Source organism: Prunus persica, chromosome G7 (assembly GCF_000346465.2).
Source record: "Prunus persica cultivar Lovell chromosome G7, Prunus_persica_NCBIv2, whole genome shotgun sequence".
Lineage (NCBI taxonomy): Eukaryota > Viridiplantae > Streptophyta > Magnoliopsida > Rosales > Rosaceae > Prunus > Prunus persica.
The window spans coordinates 21421216-21446532 of NC_034015.1; the positions used below are offsets into that span (position 1 = coordinate 21421216).

A 25317-nucleotide genomic window follows, 5' to 3' on the forward strand; every position below is an offset into this window, starting at 1 on the left:
GTTGAGTAGATAAGCCTACACCAGTTATAACTAATATTATGTGTTGCTGGTGTGGTGGTGGGGTTAAGTGTCCTTCCTGCATTAAGCAATGATGTGATCAAGTGTACACACACACACACACATGCATCTGTCTGCTTGCTTTGCTGGTCATCGGTCAAAACAACTAATTGTGTACGTGTGTGCGTGCACGGTTGTGTGAGATGCGAAATAACTGGGATGTTTCTCTCTAACACGGCCAATTCCCAATTGGCTTCAGCTTTTCAAAAATAAAGACGATGCTTGTTTTTGTTTCACTTGTAAGTTGTATTTTACTAGGTTAATTAGGAACTTGGCCTAGCTATAAGGTACTTTGTCTCACTAAAATGTCCCGTGAGAGGGTCCTTAATATTCATCTGATCAATTACAAAGTTATATAATTATAAAAGCTGGTTGCAGTTGGGACCAGACAATAGTTAATGTATGATTGATATGTATATCAGGTCAGGGAGAGTCTGGTTTTGTGCAACCAAGCAGGCCATCATGCTAATAATTAGAGTGTGGGCAGTAGCCATTTTGGACCAGTTCTTGCCATGCTCATTAAATTTCAAGGCCCAGGCTTACAATAAATATATGATGATCTTGCTCTGGTGGGGGTGGCCCATACTCTTGCAATGCATATGCATGCATGCAATTGTTTACATATCGACTAATTGATGACTTAACAAGATTCTACTAATTTAATTATGATTTGAAATTAATCTCAAGATGATCAAAAGAATTTGAGTACTCTGCACTGCAAAATTACCGTAGCCGTAGCAATAATTACATTTAATGAACAGACCAAATTTTGTGTCTGTTCATGTAAATATATATACATGATCAATAATTACATTTAAGTTTAACGAACCTAATTAATTATTGAGAAACAATTGATGAATAAAATGAATTAATGAACCAGAGGCCCGCGCGAGAGATGATGATCAACTACAAGCAGTTATTTCCTTAGAGGCAGACGGAGAAGCGGCGGAGTCCTGCAAGGTTCGGGGCGGCGAGGGCGGCAACCGGGCGGAGAAGCTCCTGAAGGGATAGTCCTCGATGTTCTCCTCCTCGTGATCAAAATTGAGGGCGTAGCTGAGGGGGTCGTATTTGAAGTCGGCGGAGGCCGAGTGCCTCCGCGCCGTGTGGCTCCGTCCCATACGCCCGATCAAGCTCTTGCACTTGTCCTTCAATTCCGCGAACTCGTAATGGCTGTTGTGATGGCCGTGATGGTGATGGTGGTGATTGTGGTGATGGCTAGAGCGGGACTTGCTGGAGGAGGAGAAGGAGGAGTTGCGGACGAGGCTGACGTTGGCGGAGTGGGCGTGGGGGGTGGTGGGGGCGGTGATGGAGTGGTGGTGCGGCGTCGTTTTGGGGAAGCACGGGATGATGCAGAGGGAGGAGCGGAGTTTCTGCTTGAGGGAGGATGGGGAGCAGGGCTCGTGCTCGTTCAGGGGCTCTATCATTTTTCCCAGTTCGAGTTTGAGGCTGCTTTTGCATGAAACTTGTTGAGAGGGAAGGGAGAGAGATCTTGTGTAGGGTTGGGAGGCGGAGCCTCGTGGGATTGAAATGACGGATGAGTACACGGGGGTTTCGGGGTTTTCAGGGGATCGCGGGGACGTGAGAGGGAACCAACTTGTTGAGGCCCCGGATTTCTTGGGATGCTCTTGGGGTTTTTGGTCTTTTAATCCGATTGGACCTCAGAATCGGAATTCAATTCAATATTCAAAGGTTGTCGCTTTTTCAGGTGTTTTTTTTTTTTTTTTTTCTCTCCTTTTTTTGGTTCTCCTTAGATTTTGGAGAGGATGAGGATGGGCCCATAATCTCCTAGTGAAATATTCAAAGTCCATTTGCATGAGATATGGGCTGGGCTGTAGTATAATTGGGGAGTGATGGGCTTAAAATTGGAATGTGGGCTCAAAAACTATCCACAACAGGTCTATGTTGAGAGGTTCAATATGGCCCCTCGTTATTGATCTGAAACCTAGTAAGGACCCCTCGTTATAACCCCTCTTTCATTGCAGTCTTTCTGATAAATTATTAGGGAAGAATAATATAAAGGGTCCGAATCCAATTTAATATGAGTTGGTAGGATCCTTAAAATCCTGGTAATGATGTTCCTACTTGGTAGCTCACATGATATAGGAATCTTTGTAATGTAACATGACTCAACTACAATCTGCCCAACTCATATTAAATTAGTATAATCTTAGTAATGTAAAATAGCGTTATTCCCGTTTCATTGAAGTCTTTCCTCTAATAGAGAGAAGAGGAGAGGAGAGGTGATTTGGTTTGGTTGGTCACGTGGTGGCTCACCCACTGAGTCAGCAGCAGAACCTCATTCGCCACCGCTTGGCTTGGAGTCTTGGACACTTCGTATGCTTTTGGACCAAAAAAATTAAAAAAAACAGTTTGTATGATTTGCCATTAAGTTGCACTGCAGCTTCCTCACCCTTTCCATTCCCTTTCTCAATTCTCACACGCACTCTCTCTCTGACCTTTTTTTTTTTTTGGTCCTGTTTTTCTCATAATCTTTTTACTTACTTTTTAAAGATCTAACTCACATTTATAATTGAGAAGAGAGAGAGCAAGAGAGAGCAGAAGAGGATTGATGCAGATTGTTTTTGCAACCATCAATGGTATGGACCCTCACTTGTCTTGTCTGCCACCACCATCTTCATTTCACTCTGATTATTCTCATCATTCACTACTCTCTTCTTCTTCTTAAAGCCTTTTTGCTTGTATTATTGCTCTTCTGTCTTATAATCTCCTCTTCCTTAAATCATATTACAGGATCATATTGGAAGACATAGACATGGATCATTTGTAAGACAAATATAAGCACTTGCTTTCTTTTGTTTTAATTTTGAGCTGCCTTGGTAGCTAGCTAGCTAGCTGCAATGGCTGGGATGCTTCCTGGTGTGGAATGCGCTCGAAGGAGACGAGTCCATCAAAGCGGCGAGTCACCAGGCGTGGGCACACATGGCTGGACCAGGCGCTCCTCTTTTTGTTTGTATGCTAGCAACCATGAAACTCACCATACCTCCACCTTTTCCCTGGTAATTATCTGCCTTATGCCTTCTGCCACACGATATAACAAATTATGTTACAAACCAACTATATATATTTCTTAACTTTTCTTGATTGTTTTAAAGCAAAGAAGCATATTGAACCAATCATACATGGATGAGAAACTGGGAGTGGAAGCCCGAGAAGCTAAAGGGAGATTAGATGAAAGACTCAGAACACAGAGAAAATCAGAACCCAATAAAAGGTAATTAAGAACAAATTGCCAATAACATAACATGTGTTGTTGATTATCTTATCTATGTGTTTTACATGTTTTGTTGTATGATGAATTCAGGCATAGTGTTCATAGAGAAGAAGAGAGATGTGTGGATGGTGGAAGATCTATGTTTCTTCTCGGAGAATTGCAGAAAGAAGTCTTTGGAACAAAGAAGAGCGGGTCAAAGAGGTTCAGCTGGGCCAAGTTGAGCTGGAAGGCCTCAGACCAAGATGAGTGTGCTGTCTGCCTGGAAATATTCAGGCCTCGTGAGACCCTGGTGCACCTGCCCTGTGCACACAGGTTCCATTCTGGCTGTATGGTTCCATGGCTACAGAACAATGCCCATTGCCCCTGTTGCAGAATGGGGATTGTCTCCCAGTAAAAATCTCTTTTGTACTTTTGGTAAAAATGGAAATTGTAATCTAGATAAAGCTTTTCCAGTTATAGTTATAGAGTTGGTCTGAGCAATTAGCTTGTATCTAATCTACCATATCTTAGTTTTTCTTTGGTTGAAGTGAAAAGTTGCCAAGTAGTCTTTGATTCCCCAATCATGGTAAATACTTAAAGTTAATTAGAAGCTGCAACATGTTGTTAGGCCCATATAATTCCTCCACTTGCATGAGAAAGGGAGGGAGGGAGCTTCTTGTCATCTTCCATCCTTGAAGGATGAAAAATAGACAAGGTATTTTGTTTGACAAGACTTCAATTTGTGAAACAAATAAGTGGATGAATCAAATTGCACAAGAGATCACTGTCTATCCATTGTTTTCTTCCCCCAACCTAAAATTGAATACCAGATGAGAAGATGCACCACTCACTCATCATGTGGGCAGTGGGCCAAGAACAGCTTCATTATTTTGGGACAATCTTTGCTGTCTTGTCTGGTCGACCTATTTTTTTTTTTTGTTTTAGTGGAAATTATTTGTGGTCGTACTAATCAAATGACATATCTTGGCTGTAAATTATGGGAAGCAAAATGACCATTCGGCTAAGTAAGTGGTAGATGAGATTGTTATAAACAATTGCAACATTATATGATACCTTGAAGATGGAATGTCATTTTCAAGATTGGGATAGTAAAGAAGCTGGCATTGCTAACTAGGATTCCATCCTAATTTGGCTAAACTTTTCTTCTTTTCTTCCCAAACCCACCTTTCCTTTTTTTTGTTCCTTTCACTGGCTAGCTGGACTTCACTACAGATTAGATTAGATCCTAATCTTTTGTCTTGATTATTAATGGAGAGATGATTTGTTGATTTTTAAGATAAGCTTTGATTATTTGTTTATTCTTTTTTCTTTTGATTGGAGTGGAGTGTGAGTGATACAAGAGTCCAAAACGTTTGAAAGTTTTCACATGTGATGTGACTCAGACATAGCCTTCGGTAGCACGTTTGAAAGTTTACCTGTCTGGTTTTTAAAGAGCCATATAATACAAGTTTTGTTTAAAAAATAACTCATTTTACACAGCCAGCCTTAAAAAGTTTAGAAAACTAACATATTTTAGATTATGTCAAGATATTGCCATAATCGAAATTGAGTCGATATGTGACTTAATATGGAGGTTGAGATGATGGTACAAAATTTCGAAATCTCAAATAACACTTCGACCTAATTTTGATAATGTCAAGTTCAAAACAAGTTAGTTTCTAAATTTGAAGAATTAAAATATCTATTTTTCAAATTTTTAGGAATAAGAGAAGGTGAATTTTGCACATATCTCCCCTACCAAAGGCTAAGACTAAGAATGTCAAGGCACCTTTTGTAGGGGAAGAAAACACTCTATTATTGCCAAGGGAAACGTACCAAAACCGACGACGTTTCATCAACCGCATATTTCATTATTTTGCCACCATGTGATTTTACCTTTTTAGGCTCTCCGCAACGGCTAGTTCCTAGTGACCGTTTCCCGTCTTCCCAAATTCAAAATCTGAAATCGACCTCTAAGTCTAACCCACCATCAGCTTCACAGTGTGTTTCACTATACAAACAACGCCCACAAGCCAAAACCAAAATCACAGCTCTGGCAATTTGCAGAAACATTCGATCTCGCTTAAACCCATTTAGCAATTCAAATCAAGATCCCAGAATTTCAAGAATGGTGTATTCATACGCACCCACATACTACTCTACTCTCCATGACTCGGTGACCAACTTATGCAAGACCATTCTTCCTTTCAGCTTCAAGAAACGGAGGTTGCCAGCTGCAGAGCACAAGCTTTCAAAGCTGCAATCAGACAATCTCAAATGGCAGCAAGACTCTTTCCACCAGATGTTAAATTTGATGGGTCTTCATAAAGAAGGCATTTTGGCTGAGACTGAGGTCTCAGCTTTCCGCTCGCATTTGCTTGACACCCTAATCGCCTCTCCCACTGAGCGTGAACAATCGGCTATATTGAGAGACAAGTTGCTATTCTTGCAGGTAAACCAGTCTTCCCTTTTTTCTTCTTCTTCATTTTCCTTTCTTTCATTGTGTTTTCTAAGTAACCAAACGGGAATAATTAATTAATGAAGCTTTAAATCTTTAGGAACTTTTGTATGCAAAATGCATATCTGAAGATGAGTACCATTCTTCCAAGAGGCCATTGCTGCAACGATTAGCAGTACAGGGAGCTGAGATTGAGGCCAGAGATGTAATTGTTGCAGGGCTACCACCTAAGGACCCAAAGGAGAATACTGATCAAGAGCAGTGGTCTGTCATTGACTTAAAGGATGAGAAATGCTTGCTAAACAAGGACAAAGATAAGTCAAATTCGAAGAACAAATCGAAGCATGGCTCTGCAATGAAGCAAATTAAAGGAGCAGCTTCAGTTTTGGGCTTTGTATCACCTTACAAACAGGGGAAAAGCAGAGAAGAAAGGAGCATATTCGATTTGCCCGAGTCGTCGAAAGTGTCTTCCTCTAGCTCTTCTAAGCATGAATTAGGATATCATTACAAAGAAAATGAGGCCAGGTCGATTCTCATGCCAGAAAGCTTGCCACAGGAGCCGGTGAAAGAAAGTGGCAGCTCAGATAGAACAAGGAGGAAACCCTTTAAGAATCTGTTTCAGAGAGAGCAGAGAGAGGGACATGGTGTTGGAGGTGGAGGTGGTAATCATGGTCATGAAAATGAACAAACACCTTCCAAATCAGCCAAAAAGCAATGGGGTTTTGATGGATTCAAGAAATGGAAGAGAAGTGACTCGGAGGATGAGACAACTCCTTTGCCTCTTAATGAAAGATCGGATAGTGAGGTTCACTTGAAGCTTGTCTCAAGCCCCATGGGTGAAGGGCCGGACACTAAGCTTATAAAAAGGAAGCTGCTTTCTGATGGTTCTCCTTCTGATTTCTTCATTGATAAGGTAGCAAATCTTTATTTCAATTTCTTATTCTTTGGGATAATATTTGAAGCTTGAGCTGAAACTGAACTTGGTCAATTTGTTCTTAATATGAAGGTTTTAGGGGAGAAGATAAAAAAGGAGCTGTCAAGAATTCAGACAGAGCTTTGCACTTCAAATCCAAATCTTAAATTTTCGTAAGCCTCTTCTATTATCTGACATTTGGTGACTATTTAGTATGTGCATTGTATTGAAAAGCAATCTTTCTTTCACAAATATAATCAGGAATGACCAAATCGAAGCGATTTCCACCAAGCTTCCCGTCGACAAGGCAGACCTGAAGAAGTTCTTTCCCAAGTGAGCAAACTCTCTCTTTTTGTGCTGTTTCATCCTCCAGTATTTGAGCATATAAGCTAAAACCATCACACTTACACTTCTTATTTATTTATTTACTCTTTTATTTTCGATGTTTAAGGTCATGGTGTGATCGGTATGGAGATGTTGTTTTGGATGTGGTGAAAAAAGAATTCAAGGACCATGTTGGGGAGATGGAGAGCTTGAGAAATGCTGCCAGAGAGAAACATGGCATGAACTCAGCTCGATGGACGACATTCCAAGACGATGAGGAGAATTGTCACCCGAATCTCTTTGCTTCCGGAGATCATTCACACCATACTTCGAAGTTCCATGAAACCAATCCTTTCTGCGATGATCACACTCCTAGTGATGGAAGGAAGCTGAGATCTAAACCAGCTTTTACACAAGACCACCAGAATCCCTTTTGGATCCCAGGGCATGGCTATTGATGAGGACACACATATTTTGGGTTTAATCCCTTTTCTAAGAGTATTGGTATTATCAGTTTATTGGTGTATTTTATTTTGATTGTCAAATTGCTGAATGTGTATGAACTTTGAGAGAAGATCTCTGTTCTCCAAGTAATTCAAACTCTATGTCTGACTTGTAAATTTAGGGAATGTAACATCCTCCTATTGTTCGGAATTTGATTTGCTCCTGGGGGTTTACCTTTTTTCTAAATTAGATATATATCAGCAATCCAACTCTAATTTATCTACTAATTTAACTCTTTGCTGCATGCTAAAGGGCCTTGATACAAATATCAAAGATGCGTTTGATAGATGCACATTCATACAATTATCTCATTTTCTGCATCTCTATACAAGTACTACAAAGCCGCATCATGAGAAAAAGATGCTACAATATTGTGGATCGTGGAAAATTCTGATACAAGTTAGTGTTGGAGGACAGATAACATGTCATTGTAAAAGCGAAGAACCATCATAACTATTTACATCAATACGTACAATTATATCAAACAGAAGATATCTCCGAGTTGGAGACGGAACAGTCAGTGATGACGCCCTCACGAACATCTCCTCGGCAAAGTGGACAAACGCTGTAAGAGGGAGGAAAGAGGCAGTAGGGAAAGAACAGAAAGACTTTCAGTATGAAACAAGGGAAATGAAGGACAATCATTTGAAAGTGGTGGGGGGGCAATGACAATACCCGTGTATCTCTTTGAGCCACTTATCAACACATGACATGTGATACTCATGATGGCAAGGAAGAACTCGAATTTTGTCCCCTTCCTCATACTCAGCGAGGCATATGTAACACCTATCAATTATTAACTCACCATGATCAAACAAATGCATTAAATAAGAAAACACTGAATCCCACAAATCAGAAAACACTCAGCAACACCAAACCCCCCCAACCAAGAGAAAAATAGGCATAAATTAAATAAAACTTACTGTGCAACATCATCCCCAGACTTTAATGTGTCAACCTCTGTGTGACTCTTAAGAGGAAAAGAGTCAACAACAGATGCAGGGGCAGGGACTGAGACCATAGATAGTGAAAGTGACACAGGTTGGCGATGAATTTCATCCAAAACCTGCACGTCATACATTACAACAAAATTATGTTTAAAAAGTGATAGTGAATGATTGCATGCAGCTAAAAGCCATCAAAGAGGCCTCAAAATGAATAATATACCAAACTCAGACCTAAGTTTTAACCCCAAAACAGGAGAAAATTACATAACTACAGGGATAATTAACAGCCGCCCCAGGTAAAAAGTGAACAAAACAAAAGGCAATAACTTATTTTATAAATACCCTCCTCACTCACATTATAACCACCAATGGTTCTTTTTACAAATCCGATCTACCAAACAAGATTCCGGGGGCCACTAGAGGATTTTAGCTCTAAAAACAAAAGCACATACAAGACAAGAATAACATAACATGGAACTCATGGATCTTAAACCGTTTGAATTAGTATAGGTCAAGACCCAAGAAATTTGAGGACAATATGAGAAGACATAATCATGACAAGGAAAGAAAACTAAAACAGAGAAAATTACCTCAAATAGAGCTTCAGCAAGCATGACAATTCTTGATATACTTGCCCGAGTACTAGACTCTTCGGTCAAGAACGAGCCACATGAGCACATGCCACGAGGGTGGATTCCTGTAGGACAGGACGTATTACGCTGACTATTGTCATCAAGGCCAACACGAAGTCTTTCCCAGACCTACAAAGAAGAGTCATGCCGATGCAAATCAATAAAAGTCATTGAGAGAACCCCGAAAAAATAAGAGCTGTTACAATTCATAGATTCTTCGCCCCATAAAAACATTTGGATAAAACATTTAATGAAGGAAATATTAAAGTACCGTTGATGAACGACATGTGAGTAAACAAATAAATGAACATGCATATACTGTTGATACACATAGGAGCCAAAAATCTCCCGAATGAATGGAACCAAAGAGTCCAAAAAGCCCTAATTTCATATCCAAGTTAAGCCACATAATAAACTTTTAATGTCTAAAAGATCACCTCGGATCTAGAATGCCGTCGTCGTTCATTTGAGTTGGGAATTCTATTGCCCTGGTAACCAGAATCAGCTCCAATCCCATCATCGAAAAAATCACCACTCAAACCAAGTAGCCATCTGTCATGAAATCCTAGATCCTCAGTATCATCAGTAGATAAAAGAATTGTTGGAGAATCAATAAACCTTCTGGAACTGCGTCTTGAAAATGCATCCCAGAATAGTCGTCTGCCATTCCTTCTGGCCTCACGATTACTTGCATCAGCATTGCTTCTAGACAAAAGGTTGGAAGAAATACTCATGACATCAACATGAAGTATACTTCCATCTTCCTCGCCTTGTTCCCTATTGGACACAAGGAATCCTAAACCAGAAGGTATTGCCTCTCGAAGGGAATCATTTCCAAGTGAGTGAAAAGACGATGGTGTTTCAGAAACACGAGCAGCTTCTGTATCAGCATTAGAACTATGGGCAGCCATTACTTCAGCCACATGATTCTCAACAGACACTTCAGTAGAGCGGGAATTCCGAATCCCCTGTGGAGAGGAACTACTTGGACGCATAACCTCAGGACAGGTCTGAGATACATTCTTGTCTGCTGAATTACCAATGCCATTGACTGCATCCATATTAGCGGAACAATTCACAGAGACTGGGTCTGAAGATTGTTGTTCTTTAAACGAAGTACTAGCTGTAGTACTATTATCCCTACAAGATTCATCATGACTATAATCGGCACTTACCTGATGAGGAGATACTAGTTCTTTGCTTTTGGACAAGCACTTCCCCTGGTTACTTGTATGAACACTGCTTAAACCATCTTCAAAATAAGTATTCTGACTGGCTGCAACAGTGCTCTCAGATGATGATCCAATTTCAATAATGGGGCAGGTGAACCGTGCCCCTGTACTGGAGACCAACGAAGTTCCCTCTGTGGAGTTCCGAACTTGATTAATATCCAGATTACGTTGCTCTGCATATTTCACAAGACACTCAGCTGGATGATCTTCCATCTGCAGGAAAAACAACTAAACAAATCAGTCTCTTTCCATAATCTATAACTACCAAGTACAAAACTAATTAGAAATATAGCTTATATCTACTAACTGAATCATGAAATGTTTAAGGATTCAGGTAGAAAAGGCCATATTTAAATTCGGAACCCTCAATTATATGACCCGATGAACTAAATCCCCAACTTTTTTTCAACAAGAGCATCACAACGATAATGGGGACAATATTTGCGTTTACAGGTAAATGATAAGTCAAAGAATAACTACGATATTACCGAGCACGGGGCCAACCTACTGCATCAGCTGGCCAAATCCCATATCATTTTTCTTCGATTGCAAATTGAATTTGAGGAAAATAAAACCCCAAAACAACTTATTTTAAAGAAAAATGCTTAAAAGGCTTTAAAACTTGCACTGGTTTGTTTCATGATTATGATAGAGGTATCTATATTTTGCACCAGATGATGAAATCCCAAATCATCGAAAAACCAATAAAAATCGAATTTTGCATTCAAAAAGGTCAAAATGATGAGAAATCCAAAAATGGGTATTGAAAATTGAATTAAAGACATCAAATTTAGTGGACGACGATGAAGAAGAATAAGAAGAAGGTACCTCGTAAGTAGAACGTGAGGAGGAGCCACCACAGACGAAAGAGGAGAGTATGGAACGATTGGTGGTGCGATTGACTCGGGCCCGTGATGGGCGGGAGCCCAGTCGACTACTGCTCGAACCCATTTTAGAGATTAGAGAGAGAACGCTTGAGAGTTAAGAAGTGGAGGAGGAGGATGTTGTTGATGATAATTGAAGCACACCAGCTGAGATAGAGAGAGAGAGAGAGACAGAGACAGAGAGACTCAAGAGGAAGCTTTCTTTCTTTATTTCAAATTCAATTATTTTGTGGACTTCCGTATCATTGCGGTAAAGACTTTTTTTAATATTTCTTTTGCCGGAAAAAAGACTTTTAACTAGTAAATATGTTCCTCTCCGCGTCAACATATTTTATTGTCTATGAAGAATTACACTTACTTATTTTTTAGTACAAGTAAATGTGGAAAAATTGGCTGAAAACCTAACATGAAATATTTGAGTCTGAAAATATTAAGGATCCACCAAACCGGTCATGGGTTTTTGGGCTGAAGTCAACTTCTTAGTATGATTGGGCTCTCGAGCTCGTTGGAATTGTATACTTTGCCAAGCTTGATCCATCAAGTTTTTGGGCCTTACTCGCCGAGTTTTGGCCCCAAGACATTTAAAACGAAAAAAAAAAAAGGAAGTTTTAAAGCCGAGTCATGGCATGCCATCATTGCCATGTGCTGCGTGCACAATAATAATTGAAGCACAGTACAGCTTGTGAGAGATGGGGGGTACGTGGTTTGTTTTTGGTCGAAGGGAGGGTTACGTGGTTGGTTGGAACTTGGAATATATATACGTCCGAATCTGACAGGGGAGTCTGTGGATATATGACAATGACATGATCAATTTATGGCCATGTAATTTGTAATCAGAAATAAAGTAGAAAAGTAGTTTGGGTTATGACTGATCGATATGAAATTGGAATTGAATTGTAGGTAGGAAAAGGATCATGCATTAGACTAGTAGCTGATGAAGATGAAAGACACGTTTGCCCTCTACAGAAGAAGCACCATTCTGCCCTAGCTCAGCTTTAGCTTTTTATATAATTTATAGCCACGAACCTACTTCTACTTGTGTGTGCATAAAGAAAGAGCAAAAGCACTTTATTCACTGCTATAAAATCCAAATCCAATTCTTAATCTTAATCCAGCATTATAGAGATCGAGAAATATGCCAGACCATCCACCACCACCGCAGGGGCACGGGCATGGTCATCCAGGTCCTCCTCCTGGTCCTCCTGGTCAACCTCCTCCTCCGGCGCAAGGCGGCCATGGCCCTCCTCCTCCTCAGCCAGGACCCCCTTCAGCTCCCCCTGGCCCTCCTGAACCACACAAGCCACATCCACATGATCCCCATCATGATCATTGCCACCACCACCACCACCCATGAATCTTCATCTAATATGTATGCATGCTAGCTATATATATAGCTTGCTAAGCAGAGGTGTTGTAATTATATATGTAATTTCTAGTTTTAACTAGCTTGCTCTCATCTCATCTCATCTCATCTCATCTCATCTCATCTCATCTCATGATCATGGATTGTAATGACATTATCGGCTCTAGCTAGCTAAGAAATCACTATCACAGTGTGTTTATGTACCAAAAAAAGGATGCTGATTATCCATCTAAAATAATAATGAGATGACTGATCTTGTGGGTTTTCCTTTCACTTTTGTTTGGTAATAACTGACAGTTTTTCCTTTGTTTTACACCAAAATTCTTTTCCCAAGAAAGAACTTGCAAAGCAGAGCAGACCAAAAATGCTTAGCAAAGCCAAAAACCCAAACTAACAAGGCAATCCACAGAGGACAGCATGATAATTATTCTTCTTTTATAATTTGATATTTGACTTCATAAATGAATATATCTTAATTAACTACTGCTGCAAGAAAGTGAACAAAAGAAGTGCATAACATGGTGGTGTTAAGTGCTCACCCCAGGTTCATTGAGTTTTTGAAGTACGAAAAAAAATATATAAAAATAAAATAAAATTATATATATAAGCTATTGTAAATATTAGGCAGAAACTGTTAATTAAGACATCTAATTATCTCTAATAAAATCAATGAACATAGTGCTTTAAGAAAATATTAAAATAATATTATTGTTTAATTGAGTGGTCAAATGAAATATAAATCCAAATGATGTTATGCATAGATGATCTTTAAATGAATACCTAAAAAATAAACGATTAAACTAATTAGGATAATTGAAATACAATGCAAAATATGCCTTACGAAGTGTTTCTCAAATAAGCCTATTTAACTGAAATTCTGTGTATATATATATATATATATATAGTGCCCCGAAATTAGAAGATGTATGTATAGTAATAGTATATATATCATCCTAATTTTTGCGACCTATATAGAAAAGTTAAAGATGATGTTGGTATACGCATATGATGTTGTGGTTGTTGGTGTTGTCCTATCCTAATTCAGAAGCTTTTCTTTTCTAAAATAAAAGTGGGGCCGTTGGAGGTCGTTTTCCACTTCAAGTGGGTTTTGCCGACGCCGTTTCCAATTTCCTTAGACTTGTACTTTTCTCTTTAACATTATTACCAAACAATTTCTTTGTTTTATCTTGAAAAAGATGTAATTAATAATAACACAGCATGGCCCTTTCTTTTCCTTATGGAGGAAAAATTACTAGATTGTTTTATCTTGAAAAAGATGTAATTACTAACAGGAAAAAAAAAACAAAATTTATTTTGTCCTCTTTTAAGTAGCTAGATGGATAGGATAGAATTATATATAATTAATAGGAAAGATCTTTATTTTTCATTTTTTATGTGGCACCTCTTTACGGTGATGAAAATCATCTAGCTAGTGAGGATGTGGACATTGCTTTGTGTTTTGTATTACCGACAATAAATATTGCATTATAAAAGCCACTGCTTTCTTCAACAATTCGCCACATCAACATTCAACCGCTCAACAAGTAAGAATCACACCAAGAGTAAGAGTCTCTCTGCAACTGCAACAACCAATTCAAGAAGATGCACCGCCCAGGAGCCGGCCCTCATGATCATGGCCATGGACCTCCAGGCGGCGGTCCAGGAGGCCAAGGTGGCGGTCCTGGAGGCCAAGGAGGCGGTCCAGGAGGCCAAGGAGGCGGGGGTCCAGGAGGCCAAGGCGGAGGCGGTCCAGGAGGCCAAGGCGGAGGCGGTCCAGGAGGCCAAGGCGGAGGAGGTCCAGGAGGCCAAGGGGGTGGCGGTCCAGGAGGACATGGCGGAGGAGGTCCAGGAGGACATGGCGGAGGCGGTCCAGGAGGCCAAGCCGGAGGCGGTCCAGGAGGCCAAGGCGGAGGCGGTCCAGGAGGCCAAGGTGGAGGCGGTCCAGGGGGGCACGGTGGCCGCTGATAAGTTAACGATGACGGGCAACAAGACTTGTGGTGTACTAATAGCTAGTAGTACGCAGTCTATATATGATGATATAATGAAGTTGATGATGAGAGTAATTAGCTGATATAATGATAATGTTGTGTTTGTTATTAATTAGTAATGTTTTTCTAATCATGTTGGGTGAGATCCTTCCCTTCCCCGGCCATCTCCAGTAGCTCAGTTTCAGCTAACTGGAGAAGAGGAGGGCGGTTTATGTAATACTAGTGTATGATGCATGCATATAACAATAAAATGAAGATGATATATACGTTGCCCTTCTATTCGTTTTAGTGCTTTATATTTGTGTGTGTGAGAATGAGTCTTTTGGTTTTTACTTTCACTTTTGTTTGGTGTAACCTACAGTTTTTACTCTGTTTTACACCAAAATTCTTTTCCCTTGTGTTTTTGTTTTTTAATACGTCAAGAAAAGAACTTGCAAAGCCAAAAGGCCCGACCTGCACCCAGGACGATATTCAATATTAATATACCACAACTAATTAACTATAAACCAAATTAACAAGGCAATCCATAGAGGACATCATGATAATTATTCTTATTTTAACAAACCTTATATAATAGTTATTTTCGGAAGTCTACAAAGTTATTATTGTGCCAATACTATTGTAAATAAAAAAGAAAGTAATGAAGAATATTAAAAAAATACATGACATCCACACAATAATAACGTCTAAACGTTCGTATATGAGAATTTCTCTATATATAATGGCAAGAAAATGAAAGATATAGATTGTTCTAATTTGAAATTTGATAAAAACAAACAAAAGGCTTCGTGTGATGCACATGTAACATGTTTCAGATGGACAGTAAATGTTCTTGTAATAATATTGTCCTCTTTAGTCATTTTATAGTAGCTAGATGGATAAGAAAGAAAATATCTTTTATATGTGGCACCTATTTACGATGATTGAAAAGCATCTAGCTAGCTACCATGTGGAAGTCGCTTTGTACCGGCAATAATATTGCATTATAAAATCCTACTGCTTTCTTCAACAATTCGCCACAGCAACATTCCACAACTCGACAAAGTAAGAATCAACTCCAAAATAGTCTCTCCGCAACTGCACTGCAACAACCAATTGAAGATGCACCGCCCCGGCCATCATGATCATGGCCATGGACCTGGGGGCGGTCCAGGCGGACCAGGCGGCGGTCCGGGAGGACCAGGTGGACCAGGTTCCCATGGACCTCCAGGCGGCGGTCTAGGAGGACCGGGAGGACCAGGCGGGGGTCCAGGAGGACCGGGAGGAGGTTGGGGAGGACCAGGAGGACCGGGAGGCGGTTGGGGAGGTCCAGGAGGCGGTGGTCCAGGAGGACCGGGCGGCGGTTGGGGAGGTCCAGGAGGCGGTGGTCCAGGAGGACCGGGAGGAGGTTGGGGAGGACCAGGAGGCGGTGGTCCAGGAGGACCTGGCGGCGGTGGTCCAGGAGGACCTGGCGGCGGTGGTCCAGGAGGCCTGGGAGGCGGTGGTCCAGGAGGCCCGGGAGGCGGTGGCCCAGGAGGACCAGGCGGCGGCGGTCCAGGGGGACATGGTCGCTTCTGATGGGCAACAAGACTTGTGGTGTACTAGTAGCACGTAGTCTATATATGATGATATAATTAAGTTGATGATGAGCGTAATTAGCTAATAATGATGATGTTGTGCTTGTTATTAATTTCTAGTTAGAGTTTTGGTAATCATGTTGGGTGAGATCCTTCCATTCCCCGGCCATCTCCAGTAGCTCAGTTCAGCTAGCTGGAGAAGATAAGGGCGGTTCATGTCATACTAGTACTACTGTATGATGCATGTAATATATAACAATAAAATTATTATGATATGATTATGTTGCCCTTCTATTCTTTATATTTGCGTCAGCGAGACAGTGAGAGATTGCTCTTTTATTATAGACTACCGATTGATATGTTTATCTTTATTCTTCATAGTTATATATATATATATATATATATATATTATCTAACATATATATACATTTAAACGAACTTTAAATTTAACTGAATACACTTTAATATTTAAATTAAAATATAAAATTAATCAAAAATATTTTATTTAACTATTAAAAATATTCATGATATACCATATCACACAACACCAAACTCATTCGAGAGCTAGCTGCTGCATTTCTCCTTCACACAAACTTGGTGATATAAAGATATCAAAGGGGGATTTGCTGTGATCGTGATAGAGAAATTTTTATGTTACTCTTTTAAGGTTGCTAAATTCGTTAGAGAGGAGCAGGGTATATTTGGACTGATATGATCAAAGCTTTGCAGTTTCGGCTTAACTAGCCTTTGATTAAAGGGCCTTCTACAGCTTCTTTTTCATTTTTCTGATTTGTAATAATTCTGTGAAGGACATGGTGTAATTAGCTAACTCTTGATTGGGTTTGAATGAGTCGTAGTGAAGCCAAGTTATATTGTTTTCTATTTTGAGTCTGGCTTTTCTGGTCTGGAGGCTTTGAAGTTGATACTGGTATTAGGTGACTTGCCGATGGTTCTTTGATTCATCAGTCGATCAAATTTTCAGATGAAGCAAATTGTTACCAAAGCTTCTTCTATTACCCAAAAAGCAAAGAATGGTTTGGAAACTCACACAATGGTAATGGTAGGGTGTACTTAGTAACATTTGTTTCACAATCAATATATCTTTTATGGTAATTTTATATTAGAGTAAATTAGTAATTTAATGAATAGTTTAGTAGTAGAACGTACTCAGTTAATTTTAAAGTTCGTTTAATAGTATCCTTGATTTATCGGCTCGTTTAGATTACAAATTTTGAAGAAATTAAGGTAAAATGGTATAGCAAAGAAGATATATATTTGAGGTGAAGATGAAGAGTGGCATGAAGAACCAGTTTGTTGTCAATCAAGATTCAAATAGTTGCCATCAGAACTTCTATGTGATACTTTTTAAAATTATGATCACCTAATGTAGATTGCAGAGCCATTGGAGAGAGGACTTGCGGAGGACATTGACACAAGGTACCTAACATTCTATTAGACGATACACTTCCAACTGAAGTTGACAAAAGCTTGCTGAATGCTGTGAAGGATTCGATTGTTCAAGGGTATTTGAAATGAATTCTTCTTCTTTTGCCGGTTATTGTTGTTTCAGTTTATTGCTTACCATAATGTTATGGTGGACAGGTTTCAGTGGGGGAGCTGTACATAGATTTTCTGATTGATTTCTGATGCTGTTGTTTCAGACGACTGTTTTTCTGCAATCTACACTGTTCTATCTCGCAGGCGTGGGCTTATATTGTTACTGTTTTTTGGTATCCTCCTAATTCCATACAAAAATAACAAACCAGTAACATTGAGATTGTTCTTCTCTGTAATCCAAAGGTGGATCATGCTTCTGCTACTGCTGCTGCTGCTTGCTAATTATTTTTTCACTTTAAAATTCAACTGAGAATGCCACTGCCACGTTGACATCACACACAGATGGATGCTCTTGCTGCTGTAAATGCCAATGAGATCCATTTCTGCGTTACGCGGCACCTTCCAAAAGTATAATTAAACCAAATATTCGTCCTCAATGGGCAATTATTTTCAGATACGACAAACGACCCTATGGCCAATTCGCAAATATTCCAAAATACATAATGTCGTTTATTTACTTTTTACGTTTGCACTTGTGGTTCACATGTGTTTGAAAGTCAAAGCACAACCACTCTTATCTTCCCCTTTCTTTCCGTCTCTCCAAAAATTCTCCAGTCTCTCAGCATCTCACCAGCGATGGTGAAGACGAGAAAATGAAAGAGCTTATCAGAGCTCTGGTGGAAGACTTAGATATTGGATCACACGAAGCCAATACTGTAGCTTCGTCGTCACCTTCTTCCCCTCTGCTTACGACCCTCCGCCTCAATCAGAGATTGATAGGAAAAGATCAGGTAAAACATTAGGGTTTTATACATTTTTCCTTCTGTTTTTATTTTTTGCAGTCGGTGAATTCTCTGTGCAACTAAAAACTCCAACATTTTGGATCCACCATCTTTCTCCGTAATTATAGTTACTGTATATCTGAGCATTCTGTGTAGCTTTTTGTGTGTAGTACTAATTGCAAAATATTGAGTTCAATAGACAATGCAATCCAAAACCTCAAGCCTAGCTCCAGCTCTCAACTATTTCCCAACCCTCAAACCCCCACACAAAACTCTAGCTTTCCACCAATTTTCAGTCCTTATCATCACCTTCCTTGCCTATGCTTCGTTTCATGCCTCTAGAAAGCCCCCAAGCATTGTCAAGAGCGTGCTTGGACCCACAATTCAGTCCAATACCAGCTCAGCCGATACGGGGTGGGATCCCTTTAACGGTCCCCATGGTGCCCACAGGCTAGGAGAGCTTGATCTTGCATTTCTTTCTGCGTATTCGATTGGAATGTACTTTGCAGGGCATGTCGGTGATCGGATTGATTTGAGGTTGTTTCTCGTGTTTGGGATGATGTGTAGTGGCATTTTAACAATATTCTTTGGGTTAGGATATTGGTTTGGTGTTCATTTGTTGGGGTACTTTATGGCTGTTCAAGTACTTTGTGGGTTAGTTCAGTCAATTGGGTGGCCTTGTGTGGTAGCAGTAGTGGGAAACTGGTTTGAGAAAGAAAAGAGGGGGTTGATCATGGGGGTCTGGAGTTCACATACCTCAGTTGGAAACATTATTGGTTCAGTTGTGGCGTCTGGGGTTTTGGAATTTGGATGGGGTTGGTCCTTTGTGGTGCCTGGGGTTTTGGTCATTTTGGTAGGCATTTTAGTGTTTTTGTTTCTTCCCGTGAGTCCAGAACACTTGGGATTTGAGTCTTTGGTAAAGGAGATTCAGATGAATGTGGAAGTTAAAGGCATAGAGAATTTGGAGGGAAAAGTGGAATCAGAGGAAGCAGGTCTTCTTGGAACAGAGAATGCAGATGTCAATACAGGTGCAGATTCTTTGGCTGCAATTGGCTTTTTGGAGGCATGGAGGTTACCGGGCGTGGCACCATTTGCTTTCTGCCTATTCTTTTCAAAGCTGGTGTCTTACACTTTCTTGTACTGGTTGCCCTTTTACATAAGGCACACAGGTACTTCCTCCAGTTAGATTTTTATATATGACTTTGAAATTGAATTGTTGGGATCATCTTTTGATATCCCATTATGGTTGAACTGCTTCTTTGGATTTCATGTTTGAGTTTTTTTGTTCAAATACACCATCATGGATTGTCATGAAAATGGCCGTCCTCATCACAATTCACAAACAATCCAGAGCATTTAAAATTGGACACATATTGCAGTTCTATACTCTTAACTGTAACAGCGCCTATGTTTGTATGTGTATGTCTTTAAAATCCAAAATTACCCTAGGAGGATTATCTTCTCGTATTCATCATAAATTTTGTTTCGCCTTGCAGCTGTTGCTGGTGTGCATTTGTCACACAAAACTGCTGGGAATCTTTCAGCCATATTTGATATTGGAGGAGTCTTCGGTGGAATTTTAGCTGGATTGATATCTGATATGATTGAAGCTCGAGCTGTAACGTCAATTGCATTTTTGTTGCTTTCGGTTCCGGCCCTTGTTTTCTACCGGGTATATGGAAGCCTATCTATGGTTGCCAACATTCTTTTGATGTTTCTTTCTGGATTGCTGGTGAATGGCCCATATTCACTAATTACCACAGCCGTTGCTGCTGATCTTGGTACCCAGACAGTGATCAGAGGAAATTCCCGTGCATTAGCTACTGTAACTGCAATTATAGATGGTACAGGTTCTGTTGGGGCGGCTCTTGGCCCACTTTTAGCTGGGTATATTTCCACCACAGGGTGGAACAATGTATTTCTTATGCTAATTTTTGCAATTTTCTGTGCAACTTTGTTTTTGATTCGCATTGCGAGAACGGAGATCAAAGGAAATTTGAATGAGGGAAAATGGTCTTTATATAGCGTAGGCACACAGTGATTGAGATTTTCTCAAGGCATATCTTTTTTCTTTTTTTTTCTTTTGTCGTTCTTGTCATACCAGAAATGTAGATTTCATTCAGAGAGGGGCTATTGGTGGGGTCATTTGTGTATGTTTGTATCTCATTGTTTTGTAGCTCATTCATTGTTCCAGCTTGTTGGGTTTCTTACCTACGTAGAGATACGGCTAATTAATAATAAAAATTCTTCGACGGTTTGGTTCTATGTTTCTCGTCTCTTGCCTTCTTCCATCTCGAGTCCCAAATTCTTTTTGCTCATTGTATTGAATCAAATTGGTCTCATATTAGCGACAATTAATCAAGAAGCGTGTAATTAGCTGTTCCAGTATGTGAAATTAAAGTTGCACACAGCAGAAGCAGCCCATGAAGAAACAAATGTATGATGTTTTGAGCAGTCAAATAAAAAGCATTTTATGCGTCGCTGGCTTTTCTGGTTACATTATACATTCAAAAACCAGTAGGATGATCAGAAAACTCCACAAAGGTCAACAAATCCGATCATCAAGGGCAAAGGAACGCACGCACAGTTTTATAACGAAGTGAAGCTTAAACCTTGGACTTTGTATAACAATTATAAGTATTACAAAACATGGAAGGAGTTCTGACAAATAAATGTACACTACACATCTGCATATACCTTGAAAAACAAAGGTACAATAACAGAACAGCCTCTCCACAAAATCAGGCCTGCCTGTCTACCTCAGTTATACAACACAAAATAAGATTTTAACTCCATTCTCTGCCAATAGGGTACAAGTGGTTATTCCAAAGCCTGATGATACGAATGTCTTCTTTATCCTTCCATCTTCTCTGGAACAGATTGGTGCACCGGATATAGAAGGAAGCAAAGTGGCAGTCCCTTTCTGGATGAATATATATATACACAAGCCGAACTCCCATCCATTTTCTAAGTATTATTGCTACCGGTTCGGACCTTTGCCCATCAAGGGAACATCAACTCATAAACAAGTAATTCTATTCTTCTAAGAAGAATTTGAGATTCTGAAGTCCTTCAGCAGAAATGCTTCGTCTGACTCTAGACCTCTCTACCACCACATGTGGAGGAGGCTCCAAGTGGAAACTCACCATAACCAGTGTCAAATTATCGCTTGCTCCACGCTTTATTGCCTCCTCTACTATTTCCTTGCAGCACAACTTCACATCATTGTGCTCTTGGAGTCTCCTTCGAGCAAAATCAACAGCATTTTGGCTGGTGAACATCTCCCATATTCCGTCACTACCAATGATCAAAAACTCATCATCCTTGGTCAGTGTCATTAATTTGAGTTCTGGTTCAGCACTTAAGGGTCCTCCCCTTTCACCCCCACCCTTCATTCCTTCAAGATGCCAATCACCTAATGCACGGGTGACACCTAACTGACCATTTAGATAACCATCATCAATATATCCACCCAAGGATTCAATCCGCATTCTTTCTTTTGTGCAGCAGGGCCTATGATCTTTTGACATTTCTACAGCCGCTCCACATCGTGACAATACAGCCCGGCAATCTCCAGCATTTGCCACAAGCAAAGACCTGTCCAAAAGGGTAATTATAAGCTGAAGCAGACTAGTTGTCACACAAAAGGTCTGATAAAAACAAAGTAAGCAGTCCCAAGAACGGGGCATGAGAATAGCCAAAAGTGCATAGATGTAAGATAATTAAATCAAATGGGGAGATATAGGGTGCGGTCATTCTGAGCCATTATGATCAGTTCAGTCTTCAATCTCACTAATCCCGAGTTGCGACCAAGATTGGGTCACACAACATCAGTTTTCTTTACTATTTTTATTTCTTGTTTTGCTCATGCAACAGACACAATTCATTCTTCAGCATGACACCACACGAATTAGCTGATTAGATTTTCTCTTATTCTTTAATCTGATGGCCTTGCAGTAATGATTATTTAAGACATTACTGTTGTAAGTCAACACCTTTATTACAGATGACAGTCAACCTACACCGGAAGAAAGAGTCCCCTTACCTCCCAAATATCATTGCAGTGAGTGCAGTTGTTCCAGATGCATGGGAAGACTCAAGGGAGCACGTTTTTGCAAATGCAGCGTCTGTCTCCATAAATGACCTTGTTATCACCTTTTCAAGTTCTAATGGAAAGTCAGCATCCTCAACAACTACTCTTGGCAAATTGTCACGAACAAATTGTGCTGCATCCTTTCCTCCATGGCCATCAAATACCTGTTTTTTATTTTTTAAATTGCCATTTACATCATCAAAATCTGATAAAATAAAGAGTCTGGATTGTTATGCATGAGCTTTCATTAAACTGTTGCAAGTACCCTTAAAGTTGTAAAATTTTGATTGAACTATTTAGAAATTGTCCAAAAAGCCTTTCTTCATATTATTGTTCTCATTGTAACCAAACCTTGAGAAGTGTTGGGGATGGTTTGAATTGTTATACAATGGAAGAAGGTGAGAAAACTTACACCATAGAAGGAGATAGCTCCCTCACTGAGTACATTATAATCAAACTTTTTAGCTAAGTCACCAATGCATATATGAGTATCCTCCATATGGGTTCGACCCCCAATGTCAGACCACTCTCCTGACCGAAGGGAAGGGAACAAGTTCAGCAGGCTCTGTTTTCTGTCTACAACCACTGTATCCTCACATATGCTTTCGAGCTAAAAGACCAACAACATGATGGAACTTGAATCAGAATGTGACGGATTGCAAGTTAACAGGTCAAGGAAACAGATTTCGGAAACACAAGAAAGTAAATTAGGAAATTTTTTTCCAAGTATAATATCAACACTCTCCTTGGAAAAAATGTTCTCAAACCAGAAAATGAAACTCAAATCAATCACAAAAGTTTACATTGCATCGAAACATCAACATCATCGGGTTTCCCACAAAATTGTGGGATATTGAAAAACTGTATAATGTTGTGAAATATCAAAATCTGTCAACGCATAAAGAGTAACATAAAATGTAATACAAGACAAGGAACTCAAGGAGCAGATAATAAAAGAAGAGATCCACTACAACACAATCCAATAAAAAAAAAACCCTTGAAAAGCAAGAACGTTAGTCATCACCATCCGGCTGTGCAGAGCACGATAAGGAAGTAAATAATTTTTGTAAATGAATCACCTTCCGACAAGTGAAAGCAAAACAAAGAATTGCAGCTTAGCTTACTAAATAGGAAAAACAATTTCCAAAACAACTGTTTCCCAAAATGAACTGAAAATTAGCAGAGCATGATTAAGAAAATAGGAATTCAAGCAGAAAACTTTCGTGCATGATGCAGTATAAACTAATGACAACAGTAAAATTTTGTAGTCTAAGTAAAATTATTGAATAGTGCAAAGATACAAAAATGAAATTGTAATCACGACAGGCCAAATGATTGAAAAAAACATAAAGAGCAACAACCGGACCACGACCAACTACACACAAATCCAATTACAGAAAGAAAAAAAAATCACAAAGAAAGACCGGCAAAAGAAAGTTTTGTCAATCATCATCACATAAGAAAACAAAGACCCAGAACTCAATTTCAACCGAATGATCCTAAAAAGTTACAAAATTGAGACAACCCCAATAAAGCTAAGCAGTCAAAGAAGAAGAATTTTTACTTGAAATGAGTTTAACATGGTTTTCTGAAGACTGGAGCTGATGAAAGGAGTTTCCTTGTCCAAATTGTCCGTCTGGTTGTGCAAGATTTCACATTGCAAAGGCCAGTGCTTGTTATTGTTGTTGGTATTGATGTTATTATTCTCCATATTCCCCATTTCTTGACCAAGCTGTTCTGCGTCTATCAAGCACATGCTTATGATGAAAATGATAATGGGTGTGCTCTTCTTAGTGCTCAGTTTCTTAGCGAGTTGCTGAGGGAATCGGAAAGTAGTAGAAGATGCAGAGAAAAAGAAAGATAAATTTGTGGTGAGAAGATTCTGAAAATATTTGAGTGGAATGAGGGCCTCTGTTTATTGTAGTAGTATTCAGAGAGAGGGAGAGAGAGAGAGAGAGAGAGCGAGAGAATGAGAATTCCAGATTTTTCTGTGAAAGCGTGGCTGAAAATCGGCTTGTTTGCTGGGTTCTTTGATATTATTCTATCTTTTCCTCATTTTCAATATTGAAATGCAGACCCAAAAAACAAAAAACAAAAAATCCAAGTGCTTTCATTTGCTAAATAAAAAACTGTAATTCAATATTCAGATTATTTTTGGCAATTCAAAAAATGTATTAATTTGACTAAAATGAGAGGAATGAATGATTAATGAATATGACATCTAAAGGAAACAAAAAGGTGTCCCATTTGATAACGTATTTCTTAACCACTAATATAATTCATGAATGTGGTCTTTAAGTCTTAACCACCAGTAAAATCCGTGGCTTCATAAACCCTTTTTGACAAGATATTATTGGATTGGATGCGTTGCGCATATCCGATCCACCATCATATGCCTTTCTTTTTCTCTTCTTTTTTTCGATGGACACATCTGCCTTTCTTTTTGGTCATAATAAGCACATCTGCCTTTCGTTTCACATTCATTCACAATCACAACAGTGGAATTTATTTTTTAAGTGCACTAATATTATATTGGCATGCTTATTTAAGAAGTAAAATAATTCAAGAAAGGTTTTGCTTGCCAGAATTAATAATTAAAAAAAAATCTGAAGATAGGGTTTGGATAGTTTTCCAAGATATATGCTAGGTTTTGTTATAAATAAAGCACAAGACAAACGAGTAGGAGTGGGTAGGTTTGAGACATTATCTGCAAAACCATAATTTGTCTCAAGCCTAATTAATAAGTTAAAAGACAAGTTATATTAGGAAGTTTGTTTTTGTTTAAATGGGGCAAATAATTCCTCCAAAAAGTTTGA

General features: G+C 39.4%; 8 protein-coding genes across 8 annotated transcripts; 4 read left to right on the top strand and 4 right to left on the bottom strand.

Moving 5' to 3' along the window:
• LOC109950436 lies at positions 746-2141 on the bottom strand. Its single transcript, XM_020569104.1, has one exon. The coding sequence runs from the start codon at positions 1479-1481 to the stop codon at positions 960-962; it is 522 nt and encodes a 173-aa protein (XP_020424693.1). The 5' UTR covers positions 1482-2141; the 3' UTR covers positions 746-959.
• Positions 2502-3885, top strand: LOC18770242 (probable E3 ubiquitin-protein ligase RHY1A). The gene is made up of 4 exons (XM_007202552.2): positions 2502-2654; positions 2809-3074; positions 3171-3289; positions 3380-3885. Exons 2-4 carry the CDS (start codon positions 2916-2918, stop codon positions 3681-3683), a joined length of 582 nt encoding a protein of 193 aa, XP_007202614.1. The 5' UTR covers positions 2502-2654; positions 2809-2915; the 3' UTR covers positions 3684-3885.
• On the top strand, positions 5115-7930 carry LOC18769661. The gene is made up of 5 exons (XM_007203566.2): positions 5115-5720; positions 5827-6639; positions 6733-6812; positions 6901-6972; positions 7091-7930. Exons 1-5 carry the CDS (start codon positions 5397-5399, stop codon positions 7419-7421), a joined length of 1620 nt encoding a protein of 539 aa, XP_007203628.1. The 5' UTR covers positions 5115-5396; the 3' UTR covers positions 7422-7930.
• On the bottom strand, positions 7724-11418 carry LOC18770660 (E3 ubiquitin-protein ligase RNF12-A). The gene is made up of 6 exons (XM_007203744.2): positions 11107-11418; positions 9484-10491; positions 9005-9175; positions 8391-8533; positions 8143-8253; positions 7724-8032 (listed from the first exon to the last, which is right to left on the bottom strand). The coding sequence occupies exons 1-6, from the start codon at positions 11227-11229 to the stop codon at positions 7948-7950; spliced, it is 1641 nt and encodes a 546-aa protein (XP_007203806.1). The 5' UTR covers positions 11230-11418; the 3' UTR covers positions 7724-7947.
• On the bottom strand, positions 13966-15041 carry LOC109950420 (basic proline-rich protein-like). The gene is made up of 2 exons (XM_020569046.1): positions 15021-15041; positions 13966-14534 (listed from the first exon to the last, which is right to left on the bottom strand). The coding sequence occupies exons 1-2, from the start codon at positions 15039-15041 to the stop codon at positions 14157-14159; spliced, it is 399 nt and encodes a 132-aa protein (XP_020424635.1). The 3' UTR covers positions 13966-14156.
• On the top strand, positions 15615-16070 carry LOC109950421 (glycine-rich protein 23-like). Its single transcript, XM_020569047.1, has one exon. The coding sequence runs from the start codon at positions 15615-15617 to the stop codon at positions 16068-16070; it is 456 nt and encodes a 151-aa protein (XP_020424636.1).
• Positions 18159-20673, top strand: LOC18769807 (putative glycerol-3-phosphate transporter 5). Its single transcript, XM_007201888.2, has 2 exons — positions 18159-19577; positions 19905-20673. The coding sequence occupies exons 1-2, from the start codon at positions 18611-18613 to the stop codon at positions 20447-20449; spliced, it is 1512 nt and encodes a 503-aa protein (XP_007201950.1). The 5' UTR covers positions 18159-18610; the 3' UTR covers positions 20450-20673.
• Positions 21001-24598, bottom strand: LOC18769029 (probable protein phosphatase 2C 27). Its single transcript, XM_007202344.2, has 4 exons — positions 24066-24598; positions 22914-23111; positions 22454-22665; positions 21001-22005 (listed from the first exon to the last, which is right to left on the bottom strand). Exons 1-4 carry the CDS (start codon positions 24255-24257, stop codon positions 21444-21446), a joined length of 1164 nt encoding a protein of 387 aa, XP_007202406.2. The 5' UTR covers positions 24258-24598; the 3' UTR covers positions 21001-21443.